The sequence below is a fragment of the Psittacula echo genome (assembly GCF_963264785.1).
Source record: "Psittacula echo genome assembly, chromosome: 7".
In the NCBI taxonomy this organism is placed as follows: Eukaryota; Metazoa; Chordata; class Aves; order Psittaciformes; family Psittacidae; genus Psittacula; species Psittacula echo.
Genome location: NC_137740.1, coordinates 38,587,367 through 38,608,416, shown reverse-complemented (window position 1 = coordinate 38,608,416; position 21,050 = coordinate 38,587,367). Strand labels below are relative to the sequence as shown.

General features: G+C 41.5%; 1 protein-coding gene across 2 annotated transcripts in view; it reads right to left on the bottom strand.

The window, feature by feature from the left end:
* The window catches only part of VEPH1 (ventricular zone expressed PH domain containing 1), a gene marked incomplete at both ends in the record, with an annotated part of 80,148 nt that overhangs the window by 42,933 nt on the left and 16,165 nt on the right, over window positions 1-21,050 (bottom strand). For both annotated transcript variants that reach the window (XM_080623199.1, XM_080623200.1), the window contains 3 exons: window positions 4,797-5,017; window positions 14,581-14,790; window positions 16,341-16,507. In XM_080623199.1, coding sequence (XP_080479325.1) covers window positions 4,797-5,017; window positions 14,581-14,790; window positions 16,341-16,507 — 598 coding nt within the window. The remainder of the gene's footprint in view (window positions 1-4,796; window positions 5,018-14,580; window positions 14,791-16,340; window positions 16,508-21,050) is intronic.

Sequence of the window (21,050 nt, the reverse complement as noted above, 5' to 3'; positions counted from 1 at the left end):
CTTTCAAAGCAGCAGAGCCTCAACATTTCATGCTCACAGTTGGGAAACCTATTAAAAACTCCCAAATACGGCAGATTACCAATTGTGGAAACAAAAAAGTATGTTAAAAAAACCCAAACTCACAAATCCTGCATCACAAAATGCAGTTTTTCATTTGTTTTGATAAAGGCAGCTCAGGATATTTCTCAGAGGAGCTGGTAAGTTTTGTCCTGTTTTTAATTTAGGCAAGATCTCAGAAGATATTAACAGTGCAGAACACTGAAAAAAATATTCTTCTGTAATTAAGAACGACGGTTTGACCTTTACTAACAAATCTGTCTGGAGATGTGGGACAAGATTTAATTCATTAGAAAGCTGTCACTTCAAGATCACTCCTAACGCTGCTCCATTGTGGGAACTAAGTGCTAAGAAAAATGTCTTGTTACGTATGTAAATATATATGAAGCCCTCTGGCCACAGAGAGGGGGCTGATGGGCTGATGTGGTTTTTGAATGACAGATGCAAACCAGCAAGCCTTGATGATGTTTGGAAATAAAAATGGCCTTTTACATCAGCGGTTTTTTGTCCATCATTCTCCTGTTGAACTCTGGTGGCTTTATGAAAGAAATACAAGAAAATCCTTCTCCTAAAGAAACACATTGATGAGCCCTATTTGCCATATGTGAAGCAGCAGTAAGTTAGTGCATAGAGGGCTCATTGCTGCCTGGTGTTCCTCAAGCCACCACCATGGTTTTGACCTGGTTGTTGCCTGGAGTTTCAGGGCAACTGCAAGCACCACATGAGGAAGTCAGAGAGCTCAGCCCTGGGCATGCCTCTCACGTATACCTGCTTTACATGTTATCAATTCCCAGGAAGCCAAAAGCACATACCCCAAGTGAAACATTCAATGAATCCTCCACCCTGTGCCCAACGGGATGCCTGGCAGTCCTTCCTGCTGGCCTCCCCTTCCAGCAACAGTAAAATAAACTATTGTTTGAAATCTTGGCAGGAGACATTCAGTACATTGCTGAGGTTGCTGGAGCAGGATCAGCTTACACCAAAGCTCTGGCTGTTTTTGAGAGGAAAAGGATGCACAAACCTAAAAAGAAATCGTAAGGACCTGGCTTGAAAAGACAGTACTATGCTACTCACCATTTCATTGCTTTAAAATTATCTTTAGAAAGAGACCTTAGTACACAGGTCAGCAAGTCAAGAGTGATACATTAATTTGCAAAGCATTTCTCCAGACCACCACCATTATAATGACACCAGTCAGGTGCTTAAAATGGGAAAAAGAGCATACACAAATGGAAATTGCTAAAAATACATGTGAGGTGGGAGTGCTTCCAGGGCTTCAACTCTGCGGATGGAGGCAACACAAATGGATCAAGTGTGAGTCCTTGGGGTTCATCAATGAACAAGCATAATCACATGAAGTGGCAAGGGATGCTGCATGCAGACAGGCTTCTGGGTGCTTGTGCTGAGTTAAATCACACCATAATACCTTACCAGCATAGGAAAGTCTTAGATGCTATTATAGCTCTCTTTACTACTATACATGTTGATTTAAAGAACACTGTAGAAAATGAAAGGCAAATGAACAGCAAAGGAATACCAAATGATGCCATGTGATAGACCTATCTTCTCCCTTAAGGAAAAAAGATAATTTCATCCAGCCACTACACTAAAGTGAGCAGCACTGGTATAGCCTGTTATTCTCTGTTCTTACCCAGATCGAGGACTTGGAAGCGCCATTTAATTATCTTACTTTTGTTTCTTGCCTTCTTTCAATGGACCATGTTATACTTCTGGGTTGAATCAGTCCATTAAAACTCCATGTTCTTAAAAAGTACCTCTAAGACTGAATAACTTGCAATTTTGTGACAGTAAGGGGCAACAGAGCATCACATGGTTTTAATTATAGTCTCCACTAACTGTATGTAAAATTCCCAGTGTCAAACAACTCCAAGCCAGCCATCGCTCTAAGAAATCAGTTTCTTCTTATGTAAACACATGATTCTGAAAGGAATGGTTATAATCCAGCCACACATTTTAAAATCCTGTTTTCCTTTCACAGCACAAATACTCTGAATTGCCACTCTTTAAAAATCAATGCAGCTCAGTAACTGCAGCAGCTCTGGAGCTAGGAAGGTATTTCCATGTCAGTGTCTGGACCGGTTGCATTTATGCTAGTACAAGTCAGAATAAACTCTGATTAAATTAGTGAAGAACTCTTATTTTAGCCTTACTTGCTGTTGTACTTGTTCTTGTCTGATTTAGCTGATACTTTGCTTGATACAGGCCTGAAATATAAAACCGAATACCTAAAAAGTATAATTGTGAAAAGTCAGTGTTTCACTGTGACCTCTCAGAGCCACACTGAGATAACAGGATGATGGCAGCTGCAAGCAACCAGGGTCACAGATGATCGGTGGGGGATAAAATTACAATTAAAAAAAAAATAATTAAAAGATCAAGCAACAGATGGAGAATAAGAAATAATTTCAGAAAGGTTTGCTTGAAAGGGTCCAGGCTCTGCCACTGGCTCGAGACAGCTGTGTGCAAGGCAGACCCTGCTGCAGCAGACATGTCCTGGGACACCTTTCCTTACCCAGAGGAGCATCAGGAACAGGTTTTCCTTCCCAACATTTCTGGCTACACTCACACCCTCCTCGTGGCAAGCACAGCTGCATCACAGGGACTTGTCTGGTTTCATAATAGCAGCAATTTATCCACAGAAATGTTAAAACACAATAAAACCCAAACAAATAGGATGGAGGAATGTTGCTTTTTTCCTTCCACTGCAGACCTAAGGCCACACTCTGTTCTTCCTTAAACCAGAATAACCTCCGAGCAGCCCCACTGCAGCCCTGGGGTAAGGTGGGTGCATTTTCATGGTCTGCCCCTACTTTTTACCCTCCAGAGTCTAACCCCTGGATCCCATGGCAACTCTTAGACTCCGAAGAAGGCAGTACATTTTCATTCACTTATATGCATGGCTATGTTCAAACTTGCTGCTTGGAAGCAAATACAACTTAAACAAGCAAACAACCAAAGCATTTTCCTTTCATGCTCAGTAGAAGCAGTAGAATTTTTCTCCTGAGGGAAAATAAGGATATCTTCTGAAAAATCCACTAAAAAATATAATTACCTCCCTTCTCCCCACCAAGACTCTCCAACCAACCAGTATGTTGCATCTGTAACCACACTCACACAGATAAAGAAGCTTCTACTCCTCAGTAAAGACAGTCCTTAACAAAGGGGAATTTTAGAGAGGAACAGGGAAACACAACAGCAACATTTTAATTAAACCTTTTCTTGCTTTTTGCTTGTTTTTTTCAGCTCTAGAGATAAATGTTAAGCACATGAGATAATAAGGAATAGAAATATCACAACATTTTAACAAATAATTTTCTATTGTAAATCAAGGGACCACAATGGGCTCTGTGAATAATTATTATACTTTATTACTGAAGCCTCAATTCCTGCCCTGCTTCACTGTGGTTCCCAGAATACATGACATTCTTCTGGTCCCCTTTGCTGAGTGACATCTGTCCCAGTTGAACTTGACTGGTTTGGAAAACATGTATGTCATTGCATGCTCATTTTACTATCTCCACTTCAGTTTTTTCACTATCTCCAATGAAGCTTTATGTAAACGAGTGCTGAGGGCTTGATTTCAGCTGAGATTACAGCCACCAGGTGAAGTTTTCTTACAGCCTTGTAAAATGAGGAGCTATATCAGGGTTCCTTTCGTTTTTCATTTTTAACTCTCTCCAGGATACCAGTTAATTGTTTCTTGAATGACCTCAATGTTTTGGCTTCAACTCTGCAAGCCTGTCTCGAAGGCTATCCCTCATGGTTATGAGTTTTGTGACATCTGTGTTAAATTTTTTCGAAGAATTACTATTCCTTTGTGCCCTCTTGACCTACTTCAGTATACACAATACTAATTATAAGTCTTTCCCTAATTAAAAGCGACTACTGCCATATATTTAAATAACACTTGTACTTTTACTGACGAACGCAGCGACACTCCAAATGATTTAACTTTAGTATACACGTTTAATAGAGGCTGAGAGACGTTTGAAAGAAGCTGAGTGAACAGAACATCTTTTCGTGCAAGCTTGAAAATTTTTTTTCAGACCTTTTTTAGCAAACCTTTACAAGGCAGCTATGCCAGTCGTTGTTCTCATCAATGTCAGTGGCTATCTTCTAGAATAAACTCAATGATAACTGTGTAGCCTGACTTCACTGATTTATTTTTAACTGAAGAATTTTAGGCTGCCTTAGTCTACTTATCTGAGACATGGCTTTCTTCCTATCCTTTAAGTTCTAAAACTTGAACAGTTTCTTTATTCTTCAGTGCCAAATGACGCAATTTCTGGTGTACGATGTTTGGCGGTCATTCTGCCTGGTAGCACAAAGCTGGTGTCTGCAGTGCACCCACAGCTCTTACTGCCACCCTTTAATTACAGAATTCTCCTTCAGTGTCAATCATCCTTATGCCTGCATTTGAAATGCACGCCTCAGGTTGGGGGTGTTGCCCATCAGGTGTTGGTAAACTATTTTGCATGCTTACCTGACCCTATAAATAACACAATTCAAAGGCTAAGTGAGTATATACTGGAATGATACAAGAAGGATATCAAGATCAATATGAAAATGGCAATGTAGAGACTTACAGAAACTGCAGTACTTGTTACTTTCAGCTGATTGTTCATTCATTGCAACTTGAATATATTTAATATAAATGTACGTTGTTTCACACAGCCACGGAGATGGCTGTAGCTTTATCATACAAAAATGAGCTTTACCTGGCTCCAGACTTATTATCATTCTCTAGCTGTCGGACGAGGAGCTTGGCTATGGCTGTGAAACTGTTGCTCATGCGGTAGATATCTCTGCTCTGGGTGCCCAAGATGCTTGAGAAAGTGTCAGTGAGACTCTTAATTTCCAGCAAAAGAATATGGTGAAATGAGTGCTCCATGTTGGCCAGCTGGTTCACCAAATACATCAGGCATATTCTGGCTCGATCCTAGAAAATGTAAGAAGAGAAGAACAACTTTAAACAAATTAATTCATTTTTTGCTTGTGCAAGGGACATTTGCATGCATGCTGTTGATTAAAACGTCACTGGGGAATAGTGGCTGCCCCATGATAAATAACAAAAAGACAACTGCATCAAACACAGTTTATTTTTGTGTACTATTGACATTACATTTATTCCTCTTGGTATTACTTAACCCAGCCTAACTTTAGTACACCTTGTCTCTTCTTCAGACTTAAGAATCAGAGTCCCTAAAGCCTTTCTGAAGGAGCCTGCATTGCTCTAGCGTGGTCAATCAGCCTGGTTCAGTGATCACAGCACCGGCAGTGGACCTAGCTCCCCTTTTTCCTTTGATAAGCCTTATGAGTCTGGCCAAGCTACTTTATCTTCCTATACTCAGTTTCTGTGCCCTTTTTCTGCTTTTTTCCTTGCTGTTTGTGGCAGGCAAACTCTCTTGTAAGGGGCCAAGCACTCATGCATGCTGCTCAAGTTCACGGGATCATCTGCCTGAGGGTCTTTTCCCTCGTGTCTGTACCCAACCTGTTGCACATTCAGCTTACACGGGTATTAGCAGAGACACAAACATGTTAAAACCTGCAGGCTCAATGGACCCCGCAGCTGAGGTCTGTGCTAGTTTGTGGCAGTGCATGACCCACAACCAGCTGCAGTTTTGTGTCTTCATTACAGCCCCACTGTATTAATGGGCTAATGTCCAGATTTTTGCTTTTCCCATGTTACTGTTCACTCCATAGCTGCAAATAATCAAGGGGCATTAGACAATTGCAGTGAATTCTGCATATGCCACTAGTTGTTACAAATAATTTTGCAAGGAATGAAGATTTATTTCTCAGACCATAAAACATTTCCCAATCATGACTTCCTTTCTGGAGCTCTTGGATGTTGCTGATTTGCTATGTTTAACAGTGTCACCTAAAAGCCTGTTGTCACCAGTGCTACACAGATTGAGCAGGATGCCTCTGGCACAGCATCAGCAGAGGAGCAGGGTGCAGTGAGCAGGAGTCGGGGGACTATCAGAATCTCTTTGCGCTAATGGTGAGAGGTTAAAGTACCTCATAAATCACATGGTTTCTCTCCTTTCTTAGCAATTCATTTAAGAGAAACACTCAGATTAGACCTGTGACTAACACTGCAACAAAGAGACATTTAAAATGAGATTTTGTTTTAAGATCTTATCACATGTGATAAGGTCCTGTCTGGCAAGTTGTATCAATTACTACCAATGCACTGAAGTCTGATATGCCCTCTGTAGCTGAAGTTTTGCTAGTCAGTTTTTCAGGGGGATGTGGTCTTGCCAATTTATCAGCCAGATTGCATCCCCCACAAATCAGGATTAAAGGGACTATTTCAGATAATAATATTAAATATGCAAGTATTTTCTTGCATAGATACTTTTTCATCTCTACTTGGCAAGGGCACACAATTCCAGTTCCAACTATTTCTGTATGTACGTGTACAAATTCACAAAGTAAACCAGGAATCCCAAAGATGAAGAAATGCATTAGGATTCTTCGTTGTAAGTGTATCATGTCCCAAAGTCCTAAAAATGTCTAAGTGGGAAAAGCAGCAGGGAAAGCAGCAATTAACTTAGGAGCTTGTATCAGATCTTCCACTGGGGTAACTGGGTATGTCTCTGCTCAGCAAAATCCACTTGGTACAGAAATGGAAAATATTTTGCTTTTAGAGCTTGTGCTGAAATGCAAGCAAAAGCAAAAATAAAAAAGTATCTTCTTCCCAGAATATTAGCAGAAAAGGAGAGGAAGTTGTGTGCCATACATGTACTCCAAATACTGTGGGGCAATAGCATTATTGCCTCTTCTCTGCTGGGACCTCATAACGGAAGAGAAAAAATTGCTGAAAGTTTGATTCTAAATACAGCTGGGCTATAAAATACATGGGGGATTTTGGCAGAACGTGGCCTGAGCATCACAAGACAGACATTTTTTGAAGAAAAAGTCAACTTATTTCAAACAAAAAAGGATCTGCTACACTGTGGCATGACAGAGATAAATGAGAAAAGCATATCAGACAAATTGCTTCCCTTCAGCCATATGAGGAAAAACTACAGCTACATCCTCAGATGGGCTGGGGTGGCGTGATGGAATGAGCCTTTTTTTTTCCTCAATGGCTTAAGAGGTTGACTTTTTTGTACATATTCACTAGTTTATTTGGAAGATGATCCTCCCTCCAAGAGATAAACACAGGCTCAATTAGCATTTAAAACACATTTTTGTTTCCTAAACAAACTGTGCAGCAGACTAACTGGAAGAGAAGTTTTGACCATTTTCATGTCACTTTGATCCAGCTGGACTCCAGCCATGCTGAAATGCTTCGCCTGGAGTGAAGTAAAAGAACAATAAACTACTGACTAATATAATGTGTAACTGTTACACAAAACAAAATTGCAGCAAAATAATTCAACATGAAAGCAGTCATTATCCGTGCCACAGTTTTTATCCAAAAAATTTCAGGCAGCCTCTTTGGATGTGCACAACCCATTGTTATTTTAACAATGCTTATTTTATGCATTCATGTATTTTTTATAAGCATCCCTTGCATCTGCCAGCAGGTGAAGATCTAAACCACAAGCAATGAGGTGTGGCAAAGTATTTTGCTTTATCTTAAAACCAGGCTCAGAAGACTACAAAAAGAGATCACAAGGCTTTCAGAAGTAATTCCAATTTCCAGTTGGTTCAAACATAAGTGATGGCAAAAAAAAAAAAACCAAACCCAACTATTAAAATGTTCAATTGACCTATGCCCCAAGATGGTGTTTTGCTTTGCACAAATTTATGGTTAAGGGACAAGGTCTGACATCAGCTTCGCCCATGAGACTGTCACTAACATCAACAGAAGTGACGTGTGTAAACAGGAGAGCAACCTTTAAATAAAAGGATCTCCTTTCAGCCAAACCTCTCATCTCTCCAGGGGTATGTCTGAACTGCCAAGGTGGAAAGAGCAGTTCAAGGAAAGCATAAGAGGTTATTTCTAGAAGCAAGCAGAAAGGATTTTCTGTTCATATTTGCATTCTGTACCATAAAGGGTCAAAATCTCAATAAACAAAATTCCAACACTACCATTGTCGATCCATTTCCCACTTGTTTTGCTTGGCCAGGAAGGGGATGCTGGTTCGTGTCTAAGTAAGAACTAACAGCGTATCTATAACATGGCTTCAGTGCAGGAAAAGGAAGAGGAGGAGAAGTGACAAGAGAGGTTTTCAGGAAGGCATTGCCACGGTGGGCTGTGAGACACCACCATCAGCAGTGGTCTACAGGGACCATTTTGCTGCTTGCATGATTCTAGTTGGACCTGATCTAAATACTGGGTGCACTAACACTTGTAACTTTGCAGTTACACTTACAGACCAGAGTACTATCTTAATCCTTTCTTGTGGGTGCATTCATTGTTATATACTGAGCCTTTAAGATCTGTCCAGCTTTTATGATGCCAGATGTGATCCTGATGATTTTATCATAGGTTGATTGTCTGCATTGCAGTGAGTGGTGCCTTGTGCATCAGAGAAATTCAATGGTATTTTTTTCCTTTCAAGAAGCCTGATCTGCATGGGAGCATCCAAACACGACCTGTCTTCTCTTGGCTCACAAGAGGGTGGGAGAAAATTCTGCACAAGGAACCACCAGAGTAAAGCAAATAAAACCTTTACAAGTGAAAAGGAGGACTATGGGAGACCCACTGTGTTACTAAATACACAAGATCCACAAAGACCCTTTGGTCACCTCATATGGTCTGATGCAACCTCAGGCAATTGTGGACCAATGAATGTCCCACTAATAGCTCCTCATACCCCACCACCTCAAAACTGCAGGCCACAAAGCACTCAAGTTCTCCTGGGCTGAATAAAATAAAATGAAATAAAAATTCTTAGGGCAAAGAGGCAAAACTCACAAATAGAAGGTGAGAGAGAGATCATCAGTTATAATTCTGTGAAGGGAGAACTTGCTATGTGAAAACATCCGAGTGATGTGGGGCAGCAAACCACATCCCACACCACAGAGAGGCAAAAGCCCCATGAAACACAAGCATTCCACAAGGAGAAAATGGGAAACTTTAACACCCTCCCCCCCCCAGCAACTCTATCATAACTTTTGCACCCAAAACAGTGACTCGCCTTGGCTCCAGCATGCAACACCCAGCCATTTTAAGGTTCTTTCTGTCCCTTTTATACCAGACGGAACTACCGAACTGGCAGCATGGCAGTGCAGGAAGCACATTCAAACCCTTTGAGAATATCAGCAACACAGACACACTGCTCCCCGCCAAGGAAAGGCAGGAGACACCAGGTCTTCCAGCAAAGAGCAGTTGTGCTGGCAGAGGTGGCTGCTCGACTCCTCGCAGGCAGTGCTGGGGCACCAGCAGACTGCAAGGCAGTGCCTGAGACCTCCTGCTCCTCAGGATACCCCAAAGCTCCTCTATACTGTGCTTGGGCCTCTCCTCACCCGGAAAGCTTGCCTGTGTTTTCTCACTAAAATGTGCTCACTGGCTTGAGGCACAGCCTTTTTCTGCTATCCTGGCTCCTCTGCCCAGGACAAAGGAGACAGGACAGAAAACAGGGGACAACCTTCAGAGAAGATCCAGTGGTGAGGTTCCACAGGGTATGTAATCTGCGTCCAGTCACAGCGCTGTGCCAGCCTGACACAGATGTCAGGAGTCTCATGGCCTGATACAGTTCAAAGGTGATTGCAGAAACAAAATCAAGCCACTGGAGCACTAGTAACCATTAGACATTTCAATCAGGGCAGATCTTTCATAATTCAGAATTATTCAGCAAAACAGAAAGGAGAGGAGATACGCATCTCATGCTGGAAAGTTCACCTCTGCCAACCTTTGTGTGTTGCTTTTCGTATTGAGCGAAAGGTCTCCCGGATGTCACTAAAACTGAACCTACTATAAACAAATGAAAAGCGTGCCATCTCCACAAACACGCAGTGCTTGTAGCGGCAGAGCAGGCTGGAATGCTGTCGGATGCTAAGTCAGCAGCTTGCAGCTTCGTAGAAAAATAAGACATATGACACAGGACAATGCCAGTTACTCGACACTTACAAGAGAGATGGAAAATTAATTATTCAATGCAGGCTTGGCCAGGCTGCGTGTGTAACAGTAGCTGTGTGCATCTGCACAAACCAGCAACTAAAAAATATAAGGAGAAACTGCAAATAATTTCTTTGTAAACATTACTGTAGTCCATAATTTCCACAATATATGAAATGCATGTCCAGTTGGGTCCTCACTTAGTCTTGGTATTTAATATAAAACAATAATGACAAAAGCAAAATGAATCCAGTCCCTCTGAAGTAGCAAAACACAGCACAAAAGGAGCCTCAGAGACTCCTGAGAAGAGCCTGGGAAGAGCTGGTTTGACACACTGAAATACAGAATCCGAATTAAATCCTTAAGTTCTGATCCCAGCTGTGCTCATTTGAGGATTAGCTAGTTATAAGCTGTAAAGCTTCTAGACATTGACTCTTGAGTAGCAAATGCAGAATTAAATGTGGTCACCTGCAGTTCTTATAAAAGTAAATTTTGCTTGGGTGATGTAAGTAAACAAGGAGAGAACAACAAACGTCATTTGGCTCACAGACTACAATGTGATTTTGGCTTCTCCTCCCCATCCCCTTGCAACAGAAATAAGATTTACAAAGCCAAACCAAATCTGGTTTTGATTCTTACAAGATAAATTTTGTTTTAAATGAATATAAAGCTCAAGATCAGTAGAAATAGCAAGTACATTGCCTTCCTGTGCTGCATCCACAACAATCAGACACCCATTGCTCAGCCAATACATGCTCAAAACTAAGTGCTAACAGAGAAAGGATTTGCCTTATTGCAACAAGTGAAATAAGACTTGCATGACATCCATCTGTGCCAGTGAACAGGAGAGCAGAGGAGCTGTCACAACCCTCTGCACTTCCCCCACACAGCTTCTCCCTGCCTCCCATCAGGCTCCCCTGCCATGGCCAGGGAGAGCTTCCACTAGACCAGGTCAAAGCCCTGTCCAACCTGGTCTTGAACACCACCAGGGATAGAGGATTCACAACTTCCTGAGGCAACTGTGCCAGTGCCTCACCACTCTCACAGTAAGGAATTTCTTCCTTAGATCTAACTTAAACCTCCCCTGTTTAAGTTTTAACCCATTACCCCTTGTCCTATCACTACAGTCCCTGATGAAGAGTCCCTCCCCAGCATCCCTGTAGGGCCCCTTCAGATACTGGAAGGCTGCTATGAGGTCTCCACGCAGCCTTCTCTTCTCCAGGCTGAACAGCCCCAACTTTCTCAGCCTCTCTTCATATGAGAGGTGCTCCAGTCCCCTGATCACCCTCGTGGCCCTCCTCTGGACTTGTTCCAACAGTTCCATGTCCTTTTTATGTTGAGGACACCACAACTGCACACAATACTCCAGGTGAGGTCTCACGAGAGCAGAGTAGAGGGGCAGGATCACCTCCTTCGACCTGCTGGTCACGCTCCTCTTGATGCAGCCCAGGATACAGTTGGCTTTCTGGGCTGTGAGTGCACACTGAAGCCAGCTCATGTTCCTTGTCTCATCAACCAACACCCTCAAGTCCTTCTCTTCAGGGCTGCTCTGAATCTCTTCTTTGCCCAACCTGTAGCACCTGGGATTCCCCCAACCCAGGTGCAGGATCTTGTGCTTCACTTTCTTGAACTTCATGAGGTTTGTGTTGGCCCATCTCTCAGATGCTTCAAGGTCCCTTCCCTCCAGTGTGTTGAAAATATGCTTCAAATTGCATCGCTGATCCTTCATCATTGAGCAAAGCTCTTGCCTGAATGCATGACAGCTGCTGGCAAGCTGCTGTACAGGGGCACAGAGCTTGCCCCCTCAATAACATCCACTCCGAGATTTAAGGGACTAACTTTGGTTAGGGGCCAAAAGAAACTGATTTCTGGAGGCAAAAGCCTCTCTGGAGATTCTCCAATGACCACTGTCATTGATGAGAGCACATTATTATCTGTATCTAAACAAGTAAATAGAAGAACTGTCATCCTAAAGGCAGAAGATGAATATATGGAGGATTTTCCCCTGCAGAGCAAAATGGTGCTACTTCTCCCCACTTCTCCCTCCAAATTGGCCTCCAGCGGAGTCAAAGGAAGTACAACCAAAAAGTCTGATTCAGAAATGCAAAACCAACAACCTCTTCGCTGACAAACTCCAGTTGACTTAGTGCAAATTTTGCCTCAAAGATCACTGAAAGGACACAAACTGTGGGATTCAGCTTTTTGCTGAAATAAATTATCCAGGTTACTGTATGTTAGGCACCAGTGCCACACTTCAGCAATTGGTTAGATTTATTGCATACCATTCATTTTCTGCTATATAATTGAGTTTTGCCATAGCTGTAAACATTTGAATTACTTAACAGAAACTCTTTGAGTTCAGCAGAACATTATTTTTGCCTTTAGAGAACCATGATTTGAGGTGGAAGGAAAATGTCTATTAACAGTGGTGAAAGGCACATAAGCTCATACCTGGGAATGAAAATAAAATCTCATTAAAGACCATGATGTGCCATAAATAAGTCTAAGGAGTTTGGTGTTCTCAGGATACCCAATGTCTTGAGCAATCAGGCGGTTTACAAGCTCATGATGGTAATCTCCTCCAGGCTGTATTTTTAAGAGCTCGGGAAAGCAGGAGGGTAAGACAGGTCTCGTCAGGGTCTAAGGCATTTCTCAGTCCCAACAGGACAGGTCTAATATCAGATCTTCATGAGTGTCCTGGGTTCAGCTGTAGGAGTTATTTTTTTCCTTCTTAGTAGCTCGTGCAGTGCTGTGTTTTTGACCTTAGTCTGAGAACAACGCTGGTAACATACCAATGTTTTAGTTGTTGCTAAGTAATGCTTGCCCCAACCAAGGACTTTTCAGTCTCACGCTCTGCCAATGAGGGTAGGCACAAGAAGCTAGGAGGAAGCAGAGACAAGACACCTGACCCAAACTAGCCAAAGGGGTATTTCATATCACAGCACATGATGCCCAGTATATAAACGGGAGGGAGTTACCCGGAAGGCGCAGAGCACTGCTTGGGTCGGGCTGCATATCGGTTGGCAGATGGTGAGCAATTGTATTGTGCATCACTTGTGTTTATTGTTTTCTTTTGCTTTTCCCCTTTTAGTTTCATAATCTCTTCCCTTGCTATTTCCCTTATCATTATTATTATTGGTGGTAGCAGTAGTGGTTTGTGTTATACCTTAGTTACTGGACTTTTCTTATCTCAACCCATGGGAATTGCATTCTTTTGATTCTCCTCCCCATCCCTTCAGGATCAGGGGGAGAAGGTGGGGAGTGAGAGAGTGGCTGTGTGGTTCTGAGTGACCGGCTGGGTTTAAACCATGGCAATGAGTAGCATCCCTTGCTGCTGGAGACACAGGGGTCTTTGGGCTGCTTGTCAGAGCTGGTATTATGGAGAGGGCAGAGAGCTCTGGGACCTAAGAGCTGCCTGGTGGTTTCTGCATGCACAGTGTGTTTGGGTCTGTTCATGGCACCTGGATTGAGTGAACACAGCTTCTGCATCCAGACTGCACAGCTACGACTAAAGTGCAAAGCTACTAACTTTAGTGCAAATTCGCTACGCTGCCATGAAATTAGCATAATTGATTAGGAGTTGTCACTATAAATCCATTTTAGGCATCATGCTCCCATTGGGTTACATCTCAAACCAAGATGTTCCTGTGACAAAGCTTAAGCCAAGCATTACCACTGAGTGTTTTCATTATAAAGACGTTTGTCAGAAGTATCCAATTAACTGTGGCTACAAAGCCAAACTATCTGGATTACACTATACAAGGAAGTTCATATTTCACTGCACAATTACAACATTTCTGAAGGGTAGATGCATCTAAAATATGATATCATACAAAGGGTGTGCAAAATACTTTTTTCCTTTACTCTGCCTTTAATTTCATATGTAGGTAACACTGCAACCTAGCTTAGCTGAGCCCCTGGAATAGTGACAATCGTGTGCTTTTATCAAATGAGAGTTTTAGCCATTCCATAAAAAGAAAGTTCATATAAACAGAACATATACATGCACAGAGATACACAGTAAATAATAATAATAATAATAATAATAATTTTGATACATATCTTTACAGTTATGAGAATTTAAGTAGTCTTTTTTTTCATGCTCATTACATTCTTTACAAAGTTTCTTTCTTTCCCATTAGTCTAAACCCCGTTTCTGCAGAGCCCCTTTACCCCTATATCAACCCTACCTGATTGTTCCTTGGTTAGGAGGCAGGCGGACAGTCTTAGTCATAATAAATGCCACATTGGATTTTTGTGCTACCTGCTCTCCTAGCCATGCTGATAGTATTATAGTCTAAACCTCTCATGGTCTTATGACCAAGAATATGTTTTGGTAGGTTACTTGTGAAGAAGGGAATACTTCAATGTATAGGAGAATACAAGATATAGAAGAAAAAAACAACCAAACAAAAAGCCACACACAAAACCCCCCCAAACAATCCAATCCAAAACTACACAACTTCTTTTGGTTTTGACCTTACCTCATCAATATGTCCAACAGCTCCAAAGATCTTTGCTGTTTGCCCGATCAAACATGGAAAACTCTCACCAATTTCTTTCAGCATCGGAAGAAAAGCGGCTAAGGCTGTTGGCTCATAGTTGGATATTTCTGTAAGTATGTTTAGAATAATGTCACTATGGTTAAGGTCTCTCAGGTGTCCAAATAGAAATGGCATACACTCTTTCAGCACCTATTAAAAAAAATCAGAGAGAAACAAGTTGTGAATATATTTTGTAGCTGTGAACACATATAACCAAAAGAAGTACTGTACATCAGTGGTAAAAATAAACACTAGACTTTGATTTAGTAAAATAGTTTTCCACCCTTGCTGACCTTTGCACAGAGCTATTGCTGAGGTCAATCAAAGTTCACCTCAACATATGGAATAAGAGTAACTGTAGCCTTGAAATATTGCAGTTATGCATATGTAAGTAAGGAAATACCCTATTGTTAATAAAGACTAAAAAAAAAATTAAAAAAAAACCCAAACAAAACAAAACCTAACCTCCCCAGATATTTCCCTTGCTCTGGGCTAAACCTATACTTTATTGATTAAAACAACGTGAGACTTGGCCTTCCCCAATGATACAGAAAATTAAAGCACTAGCTGAAATTTTTGGTTTCCACTGGAAACTAAATGTGACAAGGTTAATAGCTGGAAGAGAGGTAAAAATTTGAGGAAAGGTCCTCATTGTATACAAAAAATGCTGTAGGTCAGTTGTCCTTCCTTGTAACAACACAATTTTCAAGTCCTTAAAGTTGTCTCACAAACAGGATGTGGTATGTACAACTATCTATTGAATAATTATTCTTCAGTTAAACACATACATATGCTTATGCTCCTCTGATTCAGTGAAACTATTGCATCTGTGTGAAAGATGTTTCAACGCAGAAATGGGGCATAAACTGACCCATTCTTCTGTCATTTTTTTGGGGATGATCAGTTTTAGCAAGTTGATACCTATCACTCAGGCAAAATACCTCAGGTGGGTGGCTGAATAAATTGTTAGTAGTAATAAATGACAATAATAGTTAGACTACAAAACTACTTCAGTTGTGTCATCTTCAGTATGGAGCCCTGCAATTGCCAGAGATACACCCCAGACCCCTCCAGCTGACAATTCCCTCACTTCTGAAAGGAGCTATATTTCCTCTGGAACTGTGTATTACAATAAAGTTTCCTTGGCTATCTAGATACTAACTACTGTTAATTCTTCTTTTCTAAGAATGTTATGAATTTCATAAATTCACAAAGCAGGTAATTTTGTGCCTTGTTCTAATGCACTGGGTGCTGTCAGTGACATGCAGTTTTGAAAGCACGACATATTTTGCCTTAGATAATTATTCTCCAGCTTACTTCTTATCAGTTCCTAACTCATTTTAATTTCCCTTGATATGTAATTTAATACAGTTCATATAGTCTAACAAAAACATAGTTATGGGAATTCATGCTCAGCTGAAAGTGAAAGAGCCAAAAAAGATGAAAATAGTTCTGGTTTAACACAAACATTTTTGGTCCAGCGGACTCATTGTCATGTTCTTTATGATTAGATGGAGAATGTGGAATGGAATTAAAGAATTCATGGAGAATTAACATAGGAAAGCACTATCATGCATGTTATAGGACTCCTCATTTTCTGGAGAGTGGCTAAAAGACAGACCTTGCCCAGTCATCTGAAACAAACTCCTCTAAAAGGAGGTGCGGTATTTAGCAATAAGATATTCCAAACAGAGCCTTACCCCAAGTTCCTTTTGCCTAGCCACGGTCTGGAGGAGCCTGAGGAGATGATGTTGTTCAGCTTGATCCAGCTGAGCCATCAGTGCTACCAGCTCCCTCAGATGGAGGTTTATTGGCTGCGGTTGCTTCTCATACAGAGCAGGCAGGACACGCAGCAGCATCGAGTTCCCTGAGAACAGAGCAAATGAGAGGCCAGTGACTTGCTGTCAAGTCAATACCCTACACTTGAAGAGCTTCCTGGAAAACCAGCACACACCTGCAGAGACCAGTTTTAAAAGAACCATCAGTACAAAACCAGGGACACACGAAACACACAATAGAAAAACATACACTGGGGCGAGAAGCTCAATAAATAACAAAAAATGAATGAATCATTGCATGTATAACAACATGAGTAAAAAAAAAAAAAAAAAAAGAGAAAAGAAAATAAAATCCTATAAATTATAATTTCCATTCTCCAGTATGATATCATGAGAAGGCTGCTTAAGGAGCTTTCAGATTTGGATGATGTTCTGTTGAGTTCTAGACTAAACTAAAGTGCGATTTAAATTAACAAAAAAAAATAAAGAAAAGAAAAAAGAACCTAGAAAGCATATAAAAGCCATTTTTCTCCTTTGTTGAGATTTGGACTTTCAAATTAAATAAGCAGCATGTGGAAAGAATAGTTAGCTATTAAAAGAACTAAATACACATGACAATAAATTTGAATGTAAATAGTTAAGGGTGCTATTTCCAGGAATAGAAAGGAGCCAGAGAGAGTCAACTGCAGACAGACAAAGATATGCAAAACCCTCTGTCACACATTTTCTTAAGATGTCTGTGCATAACTCAAATTGAAACCCAGGCTCATACCAAAATATATAACTTCACATTGCTGTACATGCCTGCCTCAATATATTTAAGTTTCACTTGAACAACATATGGAAAACATCTGCCTGTTGAAATGCAGTATGGCTCCTTTTTTGTAAACTTTTGAAAGTCCTTAAGGTCTCTTTGGATTTGGTTTCTAATAGGAACTAGCTCTCTGGCCTGCTGCTTTTTCTCCCATTTAAATCTTATAATTTTGGAAGATCCTGCTGCTTTTTCTCCCATTAAATTTTATAATTTTGGAAGATAAGCAGGTCACTTCAGGGATGGTAGAAAAATGATATAGGGGCTCAAACTGGACTACATTGTGCTGTTACCAGATACATAAAATGAACCACAAGACACTGTTAGGTCTTGCAATATCACCCATCACCTCTGAGGCAAGTAACTAACATATAATTCATTGCAGATTCAGACAACTTTTAGTGAAAGAGCTTGTAATGATCCTTAAGGGGTCCTTAAGCTTCAGAGGAGTGCCTCCACACTATTCAGCCAGCCACACTTCTGCATCCTATCCTGAAGCATTTTTGCTGCTTGAAGAATCATTGGCTTCTCTTTGGAGTCAGCTCTGAGCCTTCCATGCAGCTGCTGCAGCACTAAAGGCAAGGTTCAGATCCCACCTATAGTGCCATGGACATAGTGATTTTCTGCCATTCTGTTCTACAAATAAAGCTCAAAAGTCAGCTGCAAAGGAAGAGATTTGCTGATTAATTACCTAAACAGATTAGCAAACTGTTCAGTTCTGGCCATTTTCTAGCCACATTGTTTGTGTAAATCTCTTCCTGATGGTACAAGTCAATCTGTATGAAAAAGGGTTACCACTCTCACGAGTGTCACTACTATACCGTGGGATTCCTGCAAAGCACCAATTCATCCAACGTTAGAACTACAACGATGAGAGAATGTATTTACTTCAACTTTTCTAGACTCACACCTGAGTTTGAAATTGAAAGCTTTTGTAACTGAATACACTAAAAATTTTCTTCTCCAGCTAATTTAGTGTGTACAGAAATAAGTCCTTCCTTTGCACTTGCACACGTTTAGTTTCCACTGGAACTTTTCTGCCCATCTGGAACACAGCCCTCAATCTCCAGTTGAATTTGAGCAATAGTAACAATTGCAAAAGATGAAATTCCCATGTCCTTGGACAGGCAAAATTCATCTGAGCTGAAAAAAGTGTAGAGAAAACGAATTCAGCCAAGAGTAACAAAACCTAGCAGCTTTAAACAAGGACTCTTTACCAAGCCACTAACCTGAGACATGCTGTTGCCTAAACTGGGATGTCACAGATCAGAAGGTATCTGGAAAGTAAGACTAATTATTCAATCTGAGAAAACAAGTAACCTGGAGTACATCACACAGGAACTTGTCCAGCCGGGCCTTGAATATCTCCAGCGTAGGAGACTCCACAACCCCCCTGGGCAACCTGTTCCAGTGCTCTGTCACTCTCACAGTAAAGAAGTTTTTCCTGATGTTCACATGGAACCTCTTATGCTCCAGTTTACACCCATTACCCCTTGTCCTATCACTGGACATCACTGAGAAAAGCCTCGCCCCATCATCCTGACACTCACCCTTTACATATTTGTAAACATTGATGAGGTCACCCCTCAGTCTCCTCTTCTCCAAGCTAAAGAGACCCAGCTCCCTCAGCCTCTCCTCATAAGGGAGATGTTCCACTCCCCTAATCATCTTTGTGGCTCTGCGCTGGACTCTCTCAAGCAATTCCCTACCCTTGAGATTCTGTGATTCTGTGATTTGAAGTGTTGGATGTATTAGAGTACTGATGCAATTTTACATGACACGACATGATAGAGAGCATCCATGAAACTTCTCTGAACAAAAATACTCTGCACAAATGCAAATTGGGGCAGTTTCCTTCAGCAAACATTCCTGGGTTTATATTCACTAACCAAGAGAAATGAACAGCAAAGGCAATTTAGAAGCAACTTCATCACTTTGGAGTGACATTTAAGTGACCTCACTGACATGGAATTGCCTTTAATTGAATAACCTGAATTGAATATTGAATTTGAATATACGGACTTGTAAACAATCCAAGCAGATACCACAGTTTGTATCTGTTGTTAATATAACTTAAGAAAGGTCATGAAGCACAACCCGATACACTATTTTATTGTATTTTCATGTTTTGAATTGGCTCCCAGTACCTCTTGCCATCTGTTTGTCACACCTTTCCAGTTTCTAAGGGGTTTACGCACATGCAGCTCACCAACCTTTTGATCTCAGAGCTTGTGCAGAGAGAAACAATATTGAGCCCGTTCCCAAGAAATCCACTTTTTTCCAATCTTGCTTCATCTGTCTAAACTAAGAGCCCGAAAAGTATGTTTGTTGTCTGAGAATGGAAAAACGTTATAGTAAACTCCTTAATTACCTTCTTTCCCTTTTCCTTCCTCACCCCCAGTACTTTCCAGATTAGATTTTCTCAGACTTTCCAAGCAGACCACACACTGGGAATTATGCAATTCAGGCAGAAACTAATGTACAGTTGGGGACATTCAATGGCTTTGCACAGTTGGCTGCAAGTCAGGGAGGGAGGAAGCACGTATGGCAGGAGCAACCACAACTGAGTGCTGCAATGGTGCCAGTGCCCCCCAGCTGCCCCAGGACCATGCCCTGGGTGTGCTCTGGCCATACTCCCTCTGCACATATGAATTGCGTATGTTGCCTTCGGCTCTGCCTCTGCTCTGGCCAGCCCAGCAGCACAGAGTGCTTGTAAAAACCACTCTGCAAACAGACAGCATGCGCAGGAGGAGCTATATGGTGGTGGTTTGACATTCACTCAAAACTGAGTATTCAAAGATAAAAGCCCAAGCACCAAGACTTTTTTTTTCCCCAGAAGGACTCAAGTTGGGCACATACATCCCCAGAAACATTCACCTCTGCTTTACCAAACACTTGAGGTTTCTAACATATTGTGTTGACATTCTTATTTATTTTCTGTGTTCACAGGAGACCAGCTGGAGGCACCACAATGGCAGAAATCCCATACACACATAGGGTGAAACTGCAATGGTGTGGCATGCAGGAATAGCACAGTATCGTGGCCCACAGTCCAATGTGTGGGTAGCTCAGGTTTGCAGAAGCAAGGCTGTATGCTGGGAGGCATCTGGTGCAGCAGTACCAGACTCTCAGCAGCCTTCTGCAGCAGCCAGAGCAGTGGGCTGCCCCAGGCTGTATGAGGCAAGCCTGGGGGAGCTGGGGAACAGGCAGCTCTGGCTCTACCTGCCTCCTCAGCAAAAGGTGACACCTGCAAAGTGCCTCTTGGCCCCATTGCAGGATGGGCAATGATTGAGGCCACACACACCATCTCTGCTGCCTCATGCAGCCATACCTCCCACTTGTGGCCCAGATATCAGAGGCAGAATGACCAAGAAAAGGAGCACATGGCCCTCTTCACACACTGTGTGTACAGTGACAAGGGGCTAACCCAGAGACTCAAGTGGAAAGGCAACACAGACTGCAAGTTAGATGGAATTATGTGGTATTATTTACTTTTTTTGCTATTCTCTATTTCATAGCCCATATATAACCTGTACAATGTTACACCTAACCTGACCTAAGCAATGCACCTCTGAAATAATTAATGGCCTGTGGAACTAAAAAGTTTTCCAGAATTTACAACAGATTAGCACCAATAACAATAATGTTTAGCACTAGATTAACATCTAATTCCGGAGTGCCTTGGTTTCAGGGGTCTTTGTCAGAGTTAACAGAATCAACTCTAGTCATGCAGCTGCTAATCTACACATTCCCAAAACAAAATACTAGTAGTGATGTATCACCCACATAGTTAGGATGTTGTTATTGGTAATTAGGGCTAG